Source organism: Austrofundulus limnaeus, unplaced genomic scaffold (genome assembly GCF_001266775.1).
Source record: "Austrofundulus limnaeus strain Quisiro unplaced genomic scaffold, Austrofundulus_limnaeus-1.0 Scaffold779, whole genome shotgun sequence".
In the NCBI taxonomy this organism is placed as follows: Eukaryota; Metazoa; Chordata; class Actinopteri; order Cyprinodontiformes; family Rivulidae; genus Austrofundulus; species Austrofundulus limnaeus.
The window spans coordinates 144,880-163,461 of NW_013953181.1; the positions used below are offsets into that span (position 1 = coordinate 144,880).

The window sequence follows — 18,582 nt, forward strand, 5'->3', positions numbered from 1 at the left end:
GTAAAGGAAATGGCAACAAATGTTGTCTTTGTGACAGGTCGATTGGTATGCTTGTTTGTCTTTGTGTCTATGGTGTAATAATAATGATGTGATTGTGTATTTCTGAGTGTTTATGTGCTGCAGAACAGGAACCTGCTGTAAAACAGCAATTATGCTGAGTCAGGCTTGATTTTTAATCATCTTTTCCTGTTAAATAAATAAATCAAATCAAATCAAATCAAATCAAAATACACAATAAGACATAATACCTCAATATTATTATTATTATTATTATTATTTATTATTATGTGAGTAGAAGGTTAGATGTTTTTGTGGAGTCTCTGTCGTAGATTCAGCTGGGACAGACTGGGCTGTCTTGTTTTAGTTTCAGAAAAGACGAAGGTCATTTTATGCTGAGGCCTGCTGAGTGCTGAGTGCTGGGCTGGTTGCAGAGAGACGAGAATAAAGTCTTTTTAGAAGAGATTCAACTGGTTTTCTGCTATATCCATTTATTGATCATGGATGCCCTTCAAATGCATGAGACTTGGAATACAATAGTTTATGATTTATTTCAATCCAAACAGCTGTTTGCAATAGTGATATAGAGCACAACAACACTATGATGATGTAGTTTCTATATGTTGTGCAGCCTGAAGTCAACATTTTTTCAGCATGTTAAACTGACTTACACAAATTTCAGAGTCCGACCGTCAGCAACACAAAAAAGACGAGCATAAATCAATGGATATGGCCAACAGCCTACAGCTCAAACTTGCAATTAACAAAATTATAATTTAATCAAACATCCCTTTGGTAAATTAGTCTCTGTGTGTATGTGTGAGTGTACCTGCAGGATTTCCAACAGACCCAATACAGCAGTCTTCACATCCTCCATAGGAGACTCAGCTGTGGGGTCTCGTTCAGAAACCTCCAGCGCCCCTGAACAAACCAGAGAACGACTGGACACCTAGAAAAAATACAGTTAAATAGAGTACCCCAATCTTGGCTAAAATGGAAGAGTTTTAATGGTTCTGAGGGTTTGGTGAGGTTATTTTCCATCTTTGCGTACCCGCTCAATGATGTCCAGGAGACTAGTGAAGTGATGTGTGTTACAACCCTCAGCAAGATCCACCAGAAGCTGAGTAGCCTGTTTCCTGACAGCCAGATCCCTGTCCTCAGCTATCCCACTGAGCTGAGGGATCACAACCATTTCAATCAACTCATCCTAAAAAAGGAAAGAAAAAAATGTCAAGAAACTATCTTAATTTTTGATAAATATGTTGCACGTCAAAAGTCGAAATCTAATTTTTAACTAGTGATTATCTTTAAAACAGCTCTGACAACAAAATCTTTTTAAACTATAGCTCATCTGGTCAGTGTGCTGGAGTTACAGCAGATTTGTGTACGTGTGTGTTCGTGTATACACGCGCACAAGAGTGTGAGATCATAAACCTCATAAAGCTGTCGGTTGGTGCTGAGAACGAAGGACAGGATATGAAGCACTTTGATCCGTATCACACTGCGAGTCTCGTTCCTTTCAGTCACACACAGTTAAGAGATGGAGAGATTTTTTTAGTTCACAGAAGAAGAATGATTCCTGTGGACAAAAATGTTTAAAAAACACAGAGTCAAATCAGAGCAGAGTGAATCCTACTTAAAAAATTTATCCATGAGGCGGTGAAGGCTCTGAATCCAGCCATCCTTGGCCGGCTGGATAGACTGCGCTCGGTACGAGATGAGGGTCAGAACTGATGCGTCCTGTCACACATGAGTAAAATGAGAAAAGAAGCTGCACATTAAAAAAAATACAGGACAACTCAGCGGGGTAGATATAAAAAAAATGCACATACGGGTCTCTTGTCAGCACATTTTTCCACCAAAATGAAGAACTTTTCTGTCGAGCCGTGATAACCGTTCTGCTCATACAGCTCTTCCACTGTGGTCAAGAGCTCATAGACAATGGCCTTCAGCTCTGCACTGCCTATCGTCTGAGGGGACACAAAACGCTTGGTCAGTGAAGAGCTGTTACTGTCTGTGAGCACAATGTAGTCATGTACCTGGATCTGATGCAGCAGCTGCTCTATGATGCCCAGCAGGATGTCCCATGTGACCACCTGCAGCTCTTTGCCATACTTCTTGATCAGTCTGGTGATGGAGAGGACGATTTCATAGGACACCACCTCATTGGCACACGACATGGCCTAAAAACAAAAGTCAGGCAACAAAAGTCACTTCTTAGTGGATTTAGTAAGAGCTTTCTTTTTTACATTCATCATGCAAGTCATATATCTAATTCCTAAGTCTGTGGCCAACTGAAATACTTAAACATATGTTTTTATACTATGAGAAAAAAGTGTACTAAGTCTATGCCACAAACAGTGCAACATGGACATGGTCAAACAACTTTTTCTTTTTCCATTTTTTGCAAAGTCTAAATGCAACTAAAACTGAAGGTAAGTACTAAAATGTAATCTGTAAAGCTAATAAAACTGAACATTCAGGACAATTTGGATCCCTTTAGGCAGCTGAGAGAACTTGTCGGGACAGGACAGCAGGCACATGTGCAAATGCACACATCATATTTACTTGAAAATAGACTTATCATGCTTTTAAATGCTTCTTTCTTGCATGTAAATCACCAGTTGGGGTCTATATAAAGTAGAACTGCAATGCTTTGGTCTGAATTCCTCCTTATTGTAACTCCACAAGCCCCTCTTTCACCCCCTTTCTGAGGTTGTCTCAGATCAACTCGTTTTGAGGCTGTCTCTTTACATCCAAACAGACGCTTCACACCCCGCCCCCCTCCAGCTTCCAGAGTGGTCTATTGTACTTTGATGGGGGGTTTACGACCATCTAGCAGCGAAGAAATGTTTTATTTACAAATTAATTAAAAGATGTAAACAACACTTGTCCGTCCAGCCTTACATGTTGGAGCCACTGACCCAGAGTGAAAGGAGAATGAAGACCACTAAACTGTAGTTGGTAAATCCAGACCTTATTTAGCAGTAACAAATACTGTGATGTAATAGTTCAGAAAACGTAATAGAAAATACAAATAACCAGGAGAATCTAAATTCAACTTGGTGGCTTTTGCATAATATGTCCCCTTTAAGGAAAAAAGCAAACTCAAGCTATGTTTACACGTGCAAAAATCTTTGATCGGATTGAAACGTATTTGGATTAAATAATCAGAATGTATTGTTTACATGGGTCATGATGAGTGTTTACATGCACCGGGCTTTTATTCTGAATAGAAGCACTGACATGCGCAGTTGTTAACTTTCCCCGAAAAAAAACCCCAAAAAAACAAAACAGAATATAGTTCTACTTCTGTGATGAACATAAACAAACAGCTTCTGAGCTCAGAATGGACCTGCGACAGGTTTTAATAATGATGGAGATGTTACTGCACTCTCTGGTTGAGCTACAGGTGACGCGCTGATTTCTTTCCTCTTTTTTTTTTTGCGAAGCAGCGCAATTGAATGAGAAAACGAGAGGAAAAGTCCTGTGCTGCTGGAAACTACAGCGCTGCTGTCCCTCCCTCCATAAGAGAGCAGAAACCAGTGGATGAAAGTCAGCAGACATTCAGAGTCAGGTCAGTTTTCCACAATCAGAATAAGATGATCGGATTAAGTGTGTAAAAGCACACTATTAAGATTATCAATAGGCATAAACCACCTCTCTCATTCCGATTACAAATTCATTCGGATCGAGCTGAGTCAGACAAAAATAATCTAAATGGGGTGTTTACATGACACACTTTTATTCCAAATGGCCATTTAATCCGATTACTTATGTCCATGTAAATGTAGCTTCAGAGAGAAAGTTGTGTGGTTTTATTTTTAAAGCACAAATTCACTGTTTTAACCTCTGCAATATCAAAATATTGACCTGGTAAAATGGAAAACTAAGAGATATTATTTTGGCTTTTGTAAAGGCTCCAGCATGCTGCTGCCAAACTGCTGAAATCGTGCCGAACTGTCGCAGTTTTATGACGAAAATTGCATCACTTCTGTTCACATTGTCGGCATTTCTTGTCGCAACTCGCGGGTTGAACTTTTCACCGCCCTCCGCATGAGAACACAAACGAACTGTATGGTGTGATTGGTCAGAATTTCGTGGGAGAGTTTTTGTTTGTGCTCAGGCGCTGCGTTTGCTTCAACCATTCGCTTCAAAAAAAGGAAAAAAAAGAAGAAAAAAGAAGAAAAAAGCTATCGCTTCCAGAGCCGACTGCTGTACCAGGAAGCAGCGATTTTTAAAGTTTTAGTCAAACGGACAAAAACTCATAAATGGGGATAAAACAGACATTTTTCACGGTGGAATCTGACTGATAAAAACGCTGGAGCTTAATCCGGGACCAGTTTAAGGATATACAACGTCGAGCGAGCCAAGGACATTTTTTTTCCCGCATTGGACTCCCCCGGGAAGGAATCCCATGCAGTGACGTATGCTGCAGCGGGAGGGGTTTCCCCAGGAGCTCGGCTCGGGGTGTCCCAGGAACTATGAAAGGCATGTGCAAAAACGAACGCCGAACAACCACATGATGGCACGTCAACCGGTCAGCTGCCGAGCGACCATAGTGCAGGCTTGATATGTTTGTCTGTCTTTCTTTTAGAAGAGACACACTCAAAAACCACGTCGTATATTACCACTTGGCTTGTTTATTAATTAAACCCTACTCTGCAGCTGCACTTATACACCCTTCCTGTGCCATAAAACAGATGTCATGAAATCCATCTACCTGACAGCCTTAATAATCAAAAAACAAAAGTTCAGAGAGTTTTATGTTTTCCAACTGTAACGAACCTTCACCCTTACGAGGATTCAATTACACTTCTTATAACAAAGTTATAAGGAATTATGACGGGACCTAATATTTTAGGAATAAATCACTTCTTTGTGCTACAGTAAGATGACACAATAAGTGAATGTGACTCAGTGACTTTTGTTTGATCTAATAATAAACAAGATCATTTATTTACAGAATCAAATAAATCACTAATGTACAGCTTATTGTGGATAATCAAACTTCCTATAAAGAGTTGAAATCAACAACAATTAACACACGTCCGAGTTAATTATTACTTTGACAACTTTATCAGAAACGACAAACTTCAGGCTTAAGGTCTTAAATAAACCATTGTTTGCAGCACTTTTTCTTCAGTTTGGTAGGGCTTAAGTAAAGGGGGAAAAGGAGGATGTTAGTCCTAACTTTCAGCTTATCAATAGACTATAAAACCCTCTGAACTTCAAAGAACTTGTGAAAATGACAATATGAGGGTTTGTGCATGCCTCAAGGTAAAACTGTACGGATGGATGTGTGTTACCTTATAAAAAGACGGCAGAACGAGTGTCGGTGTGTTTTTCAGGGCGGGGAGTCTGTGTGCACCCCACAGCGCCATTCCAACAAAAAACACCGCTCCTCTCAGCAGCGGGGCATCCTCCATGTACATTCTGGTGCAGAGAATCACACATGAGCGCACAAACTGTAGAGCTACTCCACCTCCACAGCATTTTCAGAAATATACATTTAGTTCCAACTGACTACATCATTTTGAAGTTTTATTACCTTTCCTCCATGATGCGGCACATGGTGTAAATAGCACTGTGGCCAAGATGAGTCCCCAAAACTTTCCTCATCAACTAGTGACACAGCAAAGCACAACATAAGACCAGGAACATTCGTTTTGTAGTTCTTTTAAAAAACAAGGAGCATCATTTTCTCACCTTCCAGCACGATTCACAAAACTCCTTCACATTAACCGTACGGCAGAGTGTTATAATGAAAATGGTGAGGGACTCTGAGGGAAGGCAGTTGTAGCACACGACAGCATCCAAGACCTGAAGAGCCACCTGAACACGACAACCAAACACAAACATCACCCAACAACACAGAACATCACATCAGCATCACCAGAAACTTCAATTTATTCATGGAAAACCTTTTAGGCTTAGTCACATAATCATGAACCTAACAGGTATTTGCATTTAGCAAGTTTCAAAAGCTGCAGAAAACTGGAGATTAGTCTGTAAACACAGAAATGATGCAACATATCAGCCAATAACAGTAAAAATTCAGAAAATCAATAATAAATAATAAAGAAACAAGATTTTTTTTATTTAAGAAATGTTTGTGATGGTGACCAACACTAACCTCTATATCTGTGGATGATGTTGTTCTGTTGCACAGCAGACAGATTTTCCTACAGAGAACACAGAAAATCCATAACACACACATTACAAAAAGACAATGAAAGCTGCATCAAAATGGACAAGTGATGCCCAGAAATACAGTTCGTAGACATTTTTACTCAGGTGTAGCTAATCAAGATAATCAAGCTCCACTGAATGCAAAAACAGTGGGTCTGAGAGGCATGGCACTGAGTAACATGAAAACTCTGTGTGTACGTTTCTGCTCCCTGGTGGGGACAATTTTTGACCATTTTCCCAGTACAAACAGCCTGGTGAGGACCCACAGTTCCTTATGGGGACAAAAGCCCAGTCCCCATGGGGGGAATACTGTTGGTGGGTCAGGGGTTAGGACTAAGTTGTGAATTGAGTTTATGTTAAATTTCGGTTAAGGGGTCAGGATTAGCCTATAGAAATGACCAGTAAATGATAGTCAGTGCAAAGTCCCATGAGGACAGAAGAACAAACGTGCGTGCGTGCGTGCGTGCGTGTGTGCGTGCGTGCGTGCGTGTGTGTGTGTGCGTGCAAGACATCCTCCCACTTACTGAACCATGACAGAGATGTTCTGATCCAGGTAGCAGCTGTTAAACTTCACCAGGTTCACAAGAACATGGAGAAAGTCTGAAGTTAGACCGATGTCCATCCATAGGAGGACAAAACGAGCTGAAAGAGTAAAAAGAAGAATGAAATATATTAATAGAATAGAATAGAATAGAATAGAATAGAATAGAATAGAATAGATCAGCCTTTATTGTCCTGCAGAGGGAAAATTCAGGTGTAACAGCAGCATGTACATCAATCCACAAAACAATATATTGTTATGCAACATTAGCAATAGTAGCAATAATAATAGATTTAAGATAATAGTATTAAAATTAAGAAAAAAAGATCAAATAAAATAATCACCAGGGGTCTCATTTATAAAGGATTGCATGGAAACCACACTAAAAGTGAACGTACGGCCAAAAGGCGAAAATGGCGTACGCCAAAAAAATTCTGATTTATAAAACAGTGCGTACGCATCTTTCTGCGCATCTTTCCTTTATAAATCACAGCCGCACGTCAGAGTTTGCACATGAGGTCCCGCCTCAGGTTCTACCCTCTACACACCCACATTCAACCATAAACAGTCAATGTAAAGTACCTCATGAATGTTAAGATGTATTTAAATCAGTCAGCTGATCAATGTCAACAAAAGTGATTGGTTCAGACGCTCCGTCGTGCGTCTGGAGTATGACAGGTGCTGACAGCTGCTCACGTGAACAGAATGTCTGTAATTGACACAGATTTTCCATCATTTTGCTTTAGAGTAAATCTAACGACTTATTTAAAAAAAACTCAGCTTCAAATTAATTTTCCCTCAGAGCCTGCAGGACGATAAAAACAATAAAAATAAAATTAAATAAGTCAGATAAAATTAGAAATAAGTTCACTGCTCTTCTCCTCGTCCTCTCCCCCTCCTGCCTGCTCTGTTATCTGCGGCAAACCCCCCCCCCGGCACACCAAATACGGACTTTATAACATCCACACTGGCGAGGTGGATGCGCCCTGCGCGTGTATCCAAAGCGTGACTTTTACTGTCCTGCTGTTCTTGTCGAGGAGGGGTCTGTGGGTCAGGGAGGGGTCTGTGTGTCAGGGTCGTGAGGAGGAAGCAGATGAAGGGAGTTGCACACGGGAACTTTTATTTAAGATTTAACTTTTTTTTATTTCAAAGGTCCTCGTGGCTCAGCAGCAGAAGCATAAATATTACTGTTAAGAAAGCTGACGATAAAGTTGAATAAAAATCTAAGTCTGATTCTGAAGGTAAATTAGATATCTGACAGTGATCATTACACAGTGTGGCTCTAATTCCTCACTTCACCATCTGTGTTGCAGTTTCCCGTCTCCAAAATGAGCGTACGCATGGGTCAGAGCTGGCTGAGGCACCGCACATTTTCACGTCAAGTTTGGATTTTATAAATCATAACCTTGGCGTAAAAAGTGGCGTACGCAAGTTTCTGGGATCAAATTGTGCGTATGCCAGTTTTATAAATCCGACCCCAGAACTTGAAAAAACAAAACAAAGGCAGCTTTTTTTAAAATAGGTAGTGGTGTCCAGATTCAAATTCTGGTTCTCTGTATCGGACTGGTACTAGAACTTTTAGAAGTACTCATACACAATGCTTCAATACCCAAAACCAATACTGTGGTGGTTAGGGGAGTTGTCCCACTGTCGGTTCGATCCCGTTCCAGTCGACTCAGTCGTTGTGTCCTTGGGCAAGACAATTCACCCACCTTACCCACTGATGGTGGTCAGAGGGTCCGGTGGCACCGGTGCATGGCAGCCCCACCTCTGTCAGTGTGCCCCAGGGCAGCTGTGGCTACAATGTAGCTTACCATCATCAGTGGGTGAATGTGTGGGTGAATGTGTGTGTGAATGTGTGTGAATGTGTGGGTGAATGTGTGTGAATGTGTGGGTGAATGTGTGTGTGAATGTGTGTGTGAATGTGTGTGTGAATGTGTGGGTGAATGTGTGTGTGAATGTGTGGGTGAATGTGTGTGTGAATGTGTGGGTGAATGTGTGTGTGAATGTGTGTGTGAATGTGTGGGAGAATGTGTGTGAACGTGTGGGAGAATGTGTGTGAATGTGTGGGAGAATGTGTGTGAATGTGTGGGAGAATGTGTGTGAATGTGTGGGAGAATGTGTGTGAATGTGTGGGAGAATGTGTGTGAATGTGTGTGTGAATGTGTGTGAATGTGTGTGTGAATGTGTGTGTGAATGTGTGTGTGAATGTGTGTGTGAATTGTGTGAATGTGTGGGTGAATGTGTGTGAATGTGTGTGTGAATGTGTGTGTGTGAATGTGGGTGAATGTGTGTGTGAATGTGTGTGTGAATGTGTAGGTGAATGTGTAGGTGAATGTGTGTGTGTGAATGTAGGTGAATGTGTGTGTGTGTGAATGTGTGTGTGAATGTGTGTGTGAATGTGTGAAGTGTAAAATGCTTTGGGGTCCAAGTGGACTTGATAAGGCTCTACAGTATATAAGTTCAGTCCATTTACCATAAGAGTTGTGTTCCTTTGTATACCTCATTTGTTGTTGTACACTTGCAGTTTTTTCAATAAAGTTTCTTCAAATATATAAATAAAAAAGTACATTATATTAAAGCTCCAAAGAACATTTTATGTGACAAAATTTTAAAGAAAAAAAATAATGTCAACTCAAGGTTTATTTTCAAATATAACCGATAATCACATTTTAAAATTACAGTAAAGCAGAGCGGTAAGTTAAGCTGTGCTTCATTTTTGTGTTAAAGTTTATGACAAGCTTACTGTATTTCTGTAGACCGATGAATCTAATGATTCCTCTAAAACTTCAAAATCTGAAGCAGCAGTTCAAAAGCAAATACTTTTAGATTTGAATATTTTACCTACGTCCTCCTCCAGGTAAGTGATGTCCTTCCCGTTTTCAGTTAAAGCCTTGAACACTTCCAGTCTTTCTGACAGATCCTCGTTGCATGGTTGGTAGTCTCTGATCACCTTGAAAAAGTAGGCCCTCAAAGGACCAAGCCACTCTCCCTTTGAATAAACGATGCCATTTGAATTAAAACACACAAACAGTTTGCATGAGCTGCTTAGTGGGCATGATGAGTGGGAGTACCTGGCCCTGGATAATGGCCCTAAGAAGCTGCAGGACAGCATGTCTGGCCTCAGGCGGCTGCTCCGGGGTCAACATGTCCTCCACAGCTTTCCACACAGCCTCAACAGCATGCTGAGCAGCACAGAACCCAAAAGGTTTAAAGAATACAGCAGACCGGACGTGTTGCTAAATGGTAAAAATATGTAACGACATATTATTCAGTTACCTCCTCAAATTTCTTCATTTTTGCAAGATCACAAATTTGGTTGATAACCCGAATCCGGTTGTTCGGGCCGTTATCTGGATGGAGATCCTGCAAAACATAAAGAGTAAATAATTAGATCACAATATGTTGTATTTAAACATCTACAAAGCCAAGTACTGTATTTATTCATGTACTAGAAATTTAACCTTAAAAATCATTCATAAAGTGGGGGTAGTCTTATACACGGGTTATTAATAATTAGATTTTTAATGCTTTTTAGCTCAAAAAATGATGATCATATTATACATGAATAAACATGGTAGAATTTTGTCCCATTACAGTCACACGTCCTGACTCTGAGACAAACTTATGTGGAATCACATTTGTAACATCAGCTGAACTTGTAACAAAATACATTTTTACAAAAGCACCAGCAAGCTTTGGGAAGTACGTACGTCACCGCGTTGCGAGTGATGGCAACTAGTTGGCGAACCGCGTTGGCACGGGAGACTTCAAAAGGACATTCAAAACTTTTCTGGGAGTTCTCAATTTTCCTGCATGACTCAGCGTCTTACAGTCTTGTCACTTAAGCTTTGAACATGTGAAAAAATTTATTTTCTTTCAAAATAGCTACAGAGGCGTCGCAGACATCTCCAACTCATCTGGAGTGTGCTGAAGCGTTGTTTTTTTTTTTTTTTTGTTTTGTTTTGTTTTTGACAACTGCAAGGAAGCTGTTTGAACAGAAAACATGTCCAGGTCTGAAAACCACACCTGTTATATGTATTTATTGGAAAACTCGTTCAAATCTGCCTATCTTTGTTTTAAAATTATACTCTAGTAGATTAAAAATATTAACATGTATGGCTGGTGACGTGGCAGGCGGAGGCGGCTACGGTGTGGATGGACAATGAAATAATGTGCACCGCCAACAAAAATATTACCTGTTTTCTAGCAATTTTCAGTGGCCATCCAGTTTCAAACAGTCAAGATGTTACATTTAAACTCCTCTTTAAAAAGTAAATAAAGTTTCAGTCATCACCTGCAAACAGTGAATTGCTGTATGCTTGGTTTACACAACAATTTTAGTTTCAATTCTGATGTCGAGACAAATAATGGTTTTCCCAAAATGCCACCATGTAATCTGAATGACTCATCCTGGTGTTTCTCCCTACCAACAGCATCAGCAATGATAATTACAACAGATAATGTTAATCATTACAATAAGATAAGCTGTTTTTAAAACAGAGAAAATGTTGTCTTCGCCATGATAAAAGACCAACAGGCTATAAACATAAATATCCCAGGAATGCTGCCTTGAAATATAAATCACAGCCAATTATATTCTTACCTAAACCATTACTAATTTACCATACTAGGGCTGCCACAAACGATTATTTTTATAATTGATTAATCACCGATTATTTATTCGATTAGTCGACTAATCGGATCATACATCAATTGAATGTAAAACATACAGCTTATCACGCCAGAATGCAGATGCTATTATAACCATGGTTAGATTTTAGCTATATGCTAACTAAAAATAATTGCTGTGGAAGGTTAGTTCTGCTCTGCAGATATTACACAGGTTTCTCTTTCATTTTCTTAAAATGATCCCACACTTTGAGCTCTGTTGCTGGGTAGCCATGATACCAGAGCCTGTCTGTATAATGTCTTGTGACGTCCACGGCCTACCCCAGTTACCACTACTGTGCATGTGTGTCAAGGACAGAAAGGCAGATGTGGCAGTGGAAGGTGCCAAAGCAATTTGGAGAGAAAAACAAAGTAAAGAACAAAAAAAAGAAAGAAAACGATTAATCGATTATTAATTTAGTCATCGATTATTTTAATAATCGATTAGTCGTCGATTAATCGTTGCAGCCCTATACCATACCATACTACTTTTATTTATAAAGCACTTTAAACAGCACAAGGCCAACCAAAGTGCTGTACAATAGACAGAAACAACAGGACATAGTCAAAATACAGTAAAAATACAGTTAAAAATATGCAGCATTTATATTTACAGTACATATAGAACAGAGTTATGATACACGGTGAGGTTTTGCACCATCTCACTCAGACTCAAAGGCAAGGGAGTAGTAGCGTGTTTTTAAGCGAGACTTGAAGACAGCGAGGGAAGGAGACTGTCTGACATGTAGTGGTTCCACAGTTTTGGATCTGCTACAGAAAAGGATCTGTCTCCTCTCAGTTTGAGACGAGAGTTAGGGACCTTCAGAAGCAGCTGACCAGATGATCTAAGACAGCGCTGTGGGACAAGTGGATGCACTAGATCTGAGAGGTAAGACGAGATGGAGCTGTTTAGGCATTTAAAGACATACAGGAGGATCTTAAATTGAATTCTGAAATAAACCGGAAGCCAGTGAAGAGATGCTAGAACAGGAGTAATACAGTCATATGAAAAGGTTTGGGCAGCCTTGTGAATTTTCCTGATTTATCAGTTAAATATATCATATAGGGGACAAACACAGTGATATTTGAGAAGTGAAATGAAGTTTATATGATTTACAGAAAGTGTTCAATAATTGGTAAAACAAAATTAGGCAGGTGCATAAATTTGGGCACTGTTTTCATTTTATTGATTTCAAAAYCTTTAGAACTAATTATTGGAACTCAAATTTGGTTTGGTAAGTTCAGTGACCCTTGACCTCCATACACAGGTGACTCCAGTTATGAGAAAGGGTGTTTAAGGGGGGCAATTGTAAGTTTTTTTCCTCTTTGCATCTTCTCTGAAGAGTGACAGCATGGGAGTCTGAAAACAACTTTCAAATGAGCTGAAAACAARGRTTGTTCACCGTCATGGTTTAGGGGAAGGATACAGAAAGCYATCTCAGAGATTTCAGCTTTCAGTCTCCACTGTGAGAAACTGTGAGAAAATGGAGGACCACAGGCACAGTTCAAGTCAAGGCTGGAAGTGGCAGACCAAGACAAATCTCCAATATCCAATAAACAGAAGTGAAGGATGTTGAGAAGAGTCAGAGTCAACCCACAGACCADCACCAAASACCTACAACATCATCTTGCTGCTGATGGAGTCACTGTGCATCGTTCAACTATTCATCACACTTTACACAAGGAGATGCTGTATGTGAGAGTGATGCAGAGGAAGCCTTTTCTCCGCCCACATCACAAACAGAGCTGCTTGAGGTATGCTAAAGCACATTTGGACAAGCCAGCTTCATTTTTGAATAAGGTGCTGTGGACTGATGAAACTAAAATAGAGTTATTTGGGCAGAACAAGGGTCGTTATGCATGGAGGAAAAAGAACACAGCACTCCAAGAAAAACACCTGCTACCTACAGTAACATGTGGGGGTGGTTCCATCATGCTGTGGGGCTGTGTGGCCAGTACAGGGACTGGGAATCTTGTTAAAGTTGAAGGACGCATGGATTCCAACTAATATCAGCAGATTCTGGAGACCAATGTCCAGGAATCAGTGACAAAACTGAAGCTGCGCAGGGGCTGGATCGTCCAACAAGACAACCACCCTAAACACTGCTCAAAATCTACTGAGGCCTTCATGCAGAGGAACAAGTAGAACGTTCTGGAATGTCCATCTCAGTCCCCAGACCTGAATATTATTGAACATCTGTGGTGTCACTTAAAGAGAGCTGTCCATGCTCAGAAACCATCAAACCTGAATGAAGTAGAGATGTTTTGTAAAGAAGAATGGTCTAAAATACCTTCAGCCACAATCCAGACTCTCATTAGAAGCTGTAGGAAGTGTTTAGAGGCTGTTATTTCTGTGAAAGGAGGAGCTACTATATATTGAGGTAAGGCTTTTTTATGGTGCCCAAATTTATGTACCTGCCTAATTTTGTTTAAACAATTATTGTATATGATATATTTAACTGATATTTTTAATCCAAACAATCAATGATTTATGACGGTAAATCAGGAAAATTCACAAGGGTGCCCAAACATTTTCATATGACTGTATGTTCTCTTTTTCTTGTGCCAGTTAGGAATCTGACTGCTGCATTCTGAACCATTGTAAACGAGCAATGGAGGACTGGCTGATTCCATACAGCAGAGCATTACAGTTATCTAGCCTGGATGTAATGAACGCATGAATTACTGTCTCCAGATTTCTTTTTGACAGGATGGGTTTTAACTTGGACAGTCTCCTCAGCTGAAAAAAGCAGGATTTAACAATGGAGTTTTACATGACTATTTAATTTCAAGTATGGATCCATTTTTACGCCTAAGTTGGTGACAAGTTGCTTTTCAAACGGGGCCAGAGTGGAAAGGTTAATGCAAGTGTTACTGTTTGTGTTGTTAGTTGGAAACAGAATGACTTCTGTTTTCTTGTCATTAAAGTTTAGGAAGTTTAAAGCCATCCAATCCGTGATGTCAGCCAGGCAGTCAAGAAGAGTTTGGATGCAGTGTGGGCCAGCCTGTTTCAGAGGAAAGTAAATTTGACAGTCGTCCGCATAAAGATGAAATGGTATTTCATGTTTATGAAAGATTGCGCCTAGTGGCAGTAGGTATAAGGAAAAAAGAAGGGGTCCCAGGATAGAGCCCTGTGGTACTCCCCATTGAAGTGATGCTGATGAGGACAAGAAGTCCTTGATGTTAACACAGAAGTGTCTGTCCCTCAGGTACGACTTGAACCAACTGAGAGCCGAACCTGTGATACCCATCTCCTTCTCCAGCCTGGAAATGACGATGTTATGATCAATGGTGTCGAAGGCAGATGTGAGGTCTAATAGCACAAGGAGAACAGATTCACCAGAGTCTAGAGCTAAAAAGATGTCATTAAACACCTAACAGAGCAGACTCAGTGCTGTGATGGGATCTGAAGCCTGATTGAAATGTCTCCAAAATGAGTGTCCACTACTTTTTCCAACAGCTTTGACAGAAATGGCAGTTTGGAAACGGGTCTAAAGTTAGACACTATGGAAGGGTCAAGGCCATCTCTTTTTAGGAGGGGCTGCACGGCTGCCTGTTTAAAGCTTTGTGTGACTACACCTGAAGTTAAGAACAGCAGGACCCAGAGTAGGGAAGACATCTTTTAGAAGTCGGTGGGGAACTGTATCAAAGGGGGATCCAGATGGTTTTAAGCTGGAAAAAAGCTGCTCTAAGTGGGACAGAGAGATGGGCTCAAAGTGATCAAATACTGCTGGACAAGGCGTTAAGATGGATGCATCATGAGCTGGGTGGTAGATGAGAGCCCGAGTTTGAAAAACTTTATCTACGAAGAAGGTGAGAAATTCCTCACACAGTTCAAAGGAGGCTTCCAGGAGGGCTGGTTCATTCAGGTGGAGAACAGTATTCAGAGTAGAATAGAGGATTCGGGGGTTGTGCGAGTTTGAAACAATGATGTCTGAGAAGTATTTACCTTTTGCAGCTCTAACAGCTTTCTGATAAGAACGCCAGCTCTGTTTTAGCATCTCAAAAGAAACCTGCAGTTTGTCCTTTCTCCATCTCTGCTCAGCTTTCCGACACTGAGTGCTCTGGTTTCATCGTTTAACCAAGGTTCATTCCTGGACTTCAGGCGTTTGGTTTTAACTGGAGCCACCAGATCTAGAATGTTAACACATGCTGTTTGGAATTGAAAGGAAAGCTCTTCAGTGTTAGCAGACTCTGAAAACAGATTGAAACCTTCAGAGTTAAATATTTCTGTAAAGTGTGTGGCAGTTGAAGGGTTACTGGCCCGGCTGTGCGTAGTTGGGAGCGCACTCTTTAGGAGATGTACTGTTGGGGATGAAACTGAATAAAACAGGCATATGGTCTGAGAAAAAGGCATCACCAATAATCAGATTAGAAACAAAAATACCATTTGTTATGACAAGAAGGAGGACAAAATATAAGGAGGTCCTTTAAAACAATGGCATACAACTCATATTTGCAGGTATGGATTCAAGTTTCGAGACACAAAAACAGCTGCCATAACGGCTTCAGTTTGCACTTTTATTTATGAGTGGCTGCTTTGGTCACCACACGATGTTTGTGCAGGAGTGTATGAACAGAGCAGACGTGTGTAAGCAGAATTTCACCTTAATAATTTCAGCAGTTATAATAAACTCCGGCAGCTTAGGGTCGCATGATTTGATCTGTGGCCGGGGAGTCCCAAGTCCAAAGATCCCCTTCACCTTGTCCTTCAGGGTTTCCTTACTTTGTTGTTTATTCATGGCCACAGGACTGATGGCTGCCTGTAAAAGGAACGCACGTTTAGAGCTTCGCACATCTCTATTCTCCCTCTTAGAAAAAATAATAACAATCCAGCTACATGATGAATTAGAATAAAAATCAAGGATTATGGAAAAACTAAAACGAATTTTGTGTACAGTGAAATGCAGTAATTACGTGTAAAAGCCTGTGTTTTGTTCAATAATTGCAGTTGTAAAGTAACTAAGTACAAATACTTTGTTACTGTACTTACGTATAATTTTTAGGTATCTGTACTTTACTTGAGTGATTATTTTTCAGCGTACTTTTTAATTCTACTCTGTACATTTTCACAGTTATCTGTACTTTCTACTTCTTACATTTTTTAAAAAAAAGACAAGAAGCAAAAAGTTGTTACTTTTATTTCATTTTTGTTTGTTTTCATTCCAGCGTGTTATTGTAAAAAATAAATACTATCCATATACATTGTGCCTCCTAGATAGAGTGAATTTAACTGTTGAATGAGAAGTATAAAAAGAAAAAAAATTGTATAGGTCTTCTGGACGGGTTCTTCTCTAATGAAACGTTTCGTCTCTCCTCCAAGAGACTTCTTCAGTCTGAGAGTTTCAGGCAAAATTCAGGCTTTTAAGCCCTGCCTCCATGTGACTGATACTCACATCACATGGCTATCGTTGACACCTAATTAATACCTATTGTTAACAGGGGGTGGAGTGATACTGGTAATAGCAGCACTGTAGGAGGGGGACAACTGAGAACGGAGGCCTCCACCTTCCACCTCCACAACCATCAGTTGTCCCCCTCCTACAGTGCTGCTATTACGAGTATCACTCCACCCCCTGTTAACAATAGGTGTTAATTAGGTGTCAACGATAGCCATGTGATGTGAGTATCAGTCACATGGAGGCAGTGCTTAAAAGCCTGAATTTTGCCTGAAACTCTCAGACTGAAGAAGTCTCTTGGAGGAGAGACGAAACGTTTCATTAGAGAAGAACCCGTCCAGAAGACCTATACAATTTTTTTCTTTTTGATTTTTTTTACCTGGATTACTGAGATGCATCAGGACGAGAAGTATAAATATATAAAATTCTGATACTGTATTAGTTTATACACAAACAAATCATGTAATAAACGTCATTACAGAAAATATTACTGCTCGTTTTAAATCAATACTTTTACTTTTAATACTTAAGTACAAAATATATCAGATACTTTAAGACTTTTACTCAAGTAGTATTCCTAAAGCGGACTTTAACTTTTACCAAAGTAATTATTTTGGAAGATACTTGTACTTTTACTCAAGCATCACTTTGTTGTACTTTATACAACACTGATACATTGTGATGTATTAAACATATGAATTGAATCCACTGTGAAACAAGAGCAGAATGAATGGTTAAAGTTAGTGGCAGGACAACCGAGCTTTTATTTCATTAGTTACATAAGTTGTAAACAATATTAAGTTGATGTAAACAGGAATTCTGCTACTCTTCAGGAGCGCAGCTTGGCAGTAGCTGCAGACAGTTAATAAATAAACCCAGGAGGCTGGTTTTAACAATTTGCTGTCATGTGGACTTGACAGAGACAGATGGGAGGGGACACGAGCAGGCAGACAACGACTGCTCTGTTTCAGTCCAACAACAACAACCAGAACATCTGTGAAAGGTGCCCACCGACCAGAACAATTCATAACTGGACACACAAGGCACCATAAGCAATCCATTATCCAAACAAATACACAACAGTGTGACTAAAGCCTTATCTAGGGGTTACATTGCCTCACACACAGGCTAGTGACGTTGCTCTGGAGGGTTTTGGATATTTAAACATCCGTTCCCGTGCTTTCCACTTTTCCTCTCACCTTATCGGAGCTGGGTCACTTTAGGTTTCATTTATCCACAGGTTCGTTCTTTCTGCATCCAATGAAGCCGTGTGCGTCTGTGCATTGATTTAACTCCCGTGTTTGTTGCCGACAGCTTGTTTTCGGAGACCTCCACTCCCCGACCGGAAGACACACTGACGCTGGGACCGCGACACTTCCTAGAAAAACACGCTCGCCGCAGTGCCTCATGGGAAATGCAGTTCTAACCTGTGCAAAAAGAAACAGACGCACGCTAAAGTGCGTTTCTCGTTTGCTCTGCAGTACTGCAAGTGAGAAAAGGTTAAACAAACCTTCTAATGATTAAGCTTAATTTCATTATTACTAAGAAAATGTTTTCTCTCAAACGCTTTAAGACGAACTAGCTACCAACTTAGCACGCTAACTGTACTGAAGTTGGTTTCTTATTAATGTCCTGATGCATCTCAGTAATCCAGGTAAAAAATCAAAAAGAAAAAAATTGTATAGGTCCTCTGGACGGGTTCTTCTCTAAYGAAACDTTTCGTCTCTTCTCCAAGAGACTTCTTCAGTCTGAGAGTTTCAGGCAAAATTCAGGCTTTTAAGC

General features: G+C 40.2%; 1 protein-coding gene across 1 annotated transcript in view; it reads right to left on the reverse strand.

The window, feature by feature from the left end:
- The window catches only part of tsc2 (TSC complex subunit 2), a gene marked incomplete at its 5' end in the record, with an annotated part of 61,663 nt that extends 43,523 nt beyond the window's left edge, over positions 1–18,140 (reverse strand). Inside the window, 16 exon segments of the mRNA XM_014028560.1 lie at positions 827–946; positions 1,049–1,204; positions 1,432–1,513; positions 1,634–1,737; positions 1,830–1,967; positions 2,037–2,180; positions 5,307–5,433; positions 5,549–5,622; positions 5,707–5,832; positions 6,134–6,182; positions 6,714–6,831; positions 9,575–9,722; positions 9,805–9,915; positions 10,010–10,096; positions 16,009–16,164; positions 18,000–18,140. Coding sequence (XP_013884014.1) covers positions 827–946; positions 1,049–1,204; positions 1,432–1,513; positions 1,634–1,737; positions 1,830–1,967; positions 2,037–2,180; positions 5,307–5,433; positions 5,549–5,622; positions 5,707–5,832; positions 6,134–6,182; positions 6,714–6,831; positions 9,575–9,722; positions 9,805–9,915; positions 10,010–10,096; positions 16,009–16,143 — 1,719 coding nt within the window.
- Between the last annotated feature and the right edge of the window lie 442 nt (positions 18,141–18,582).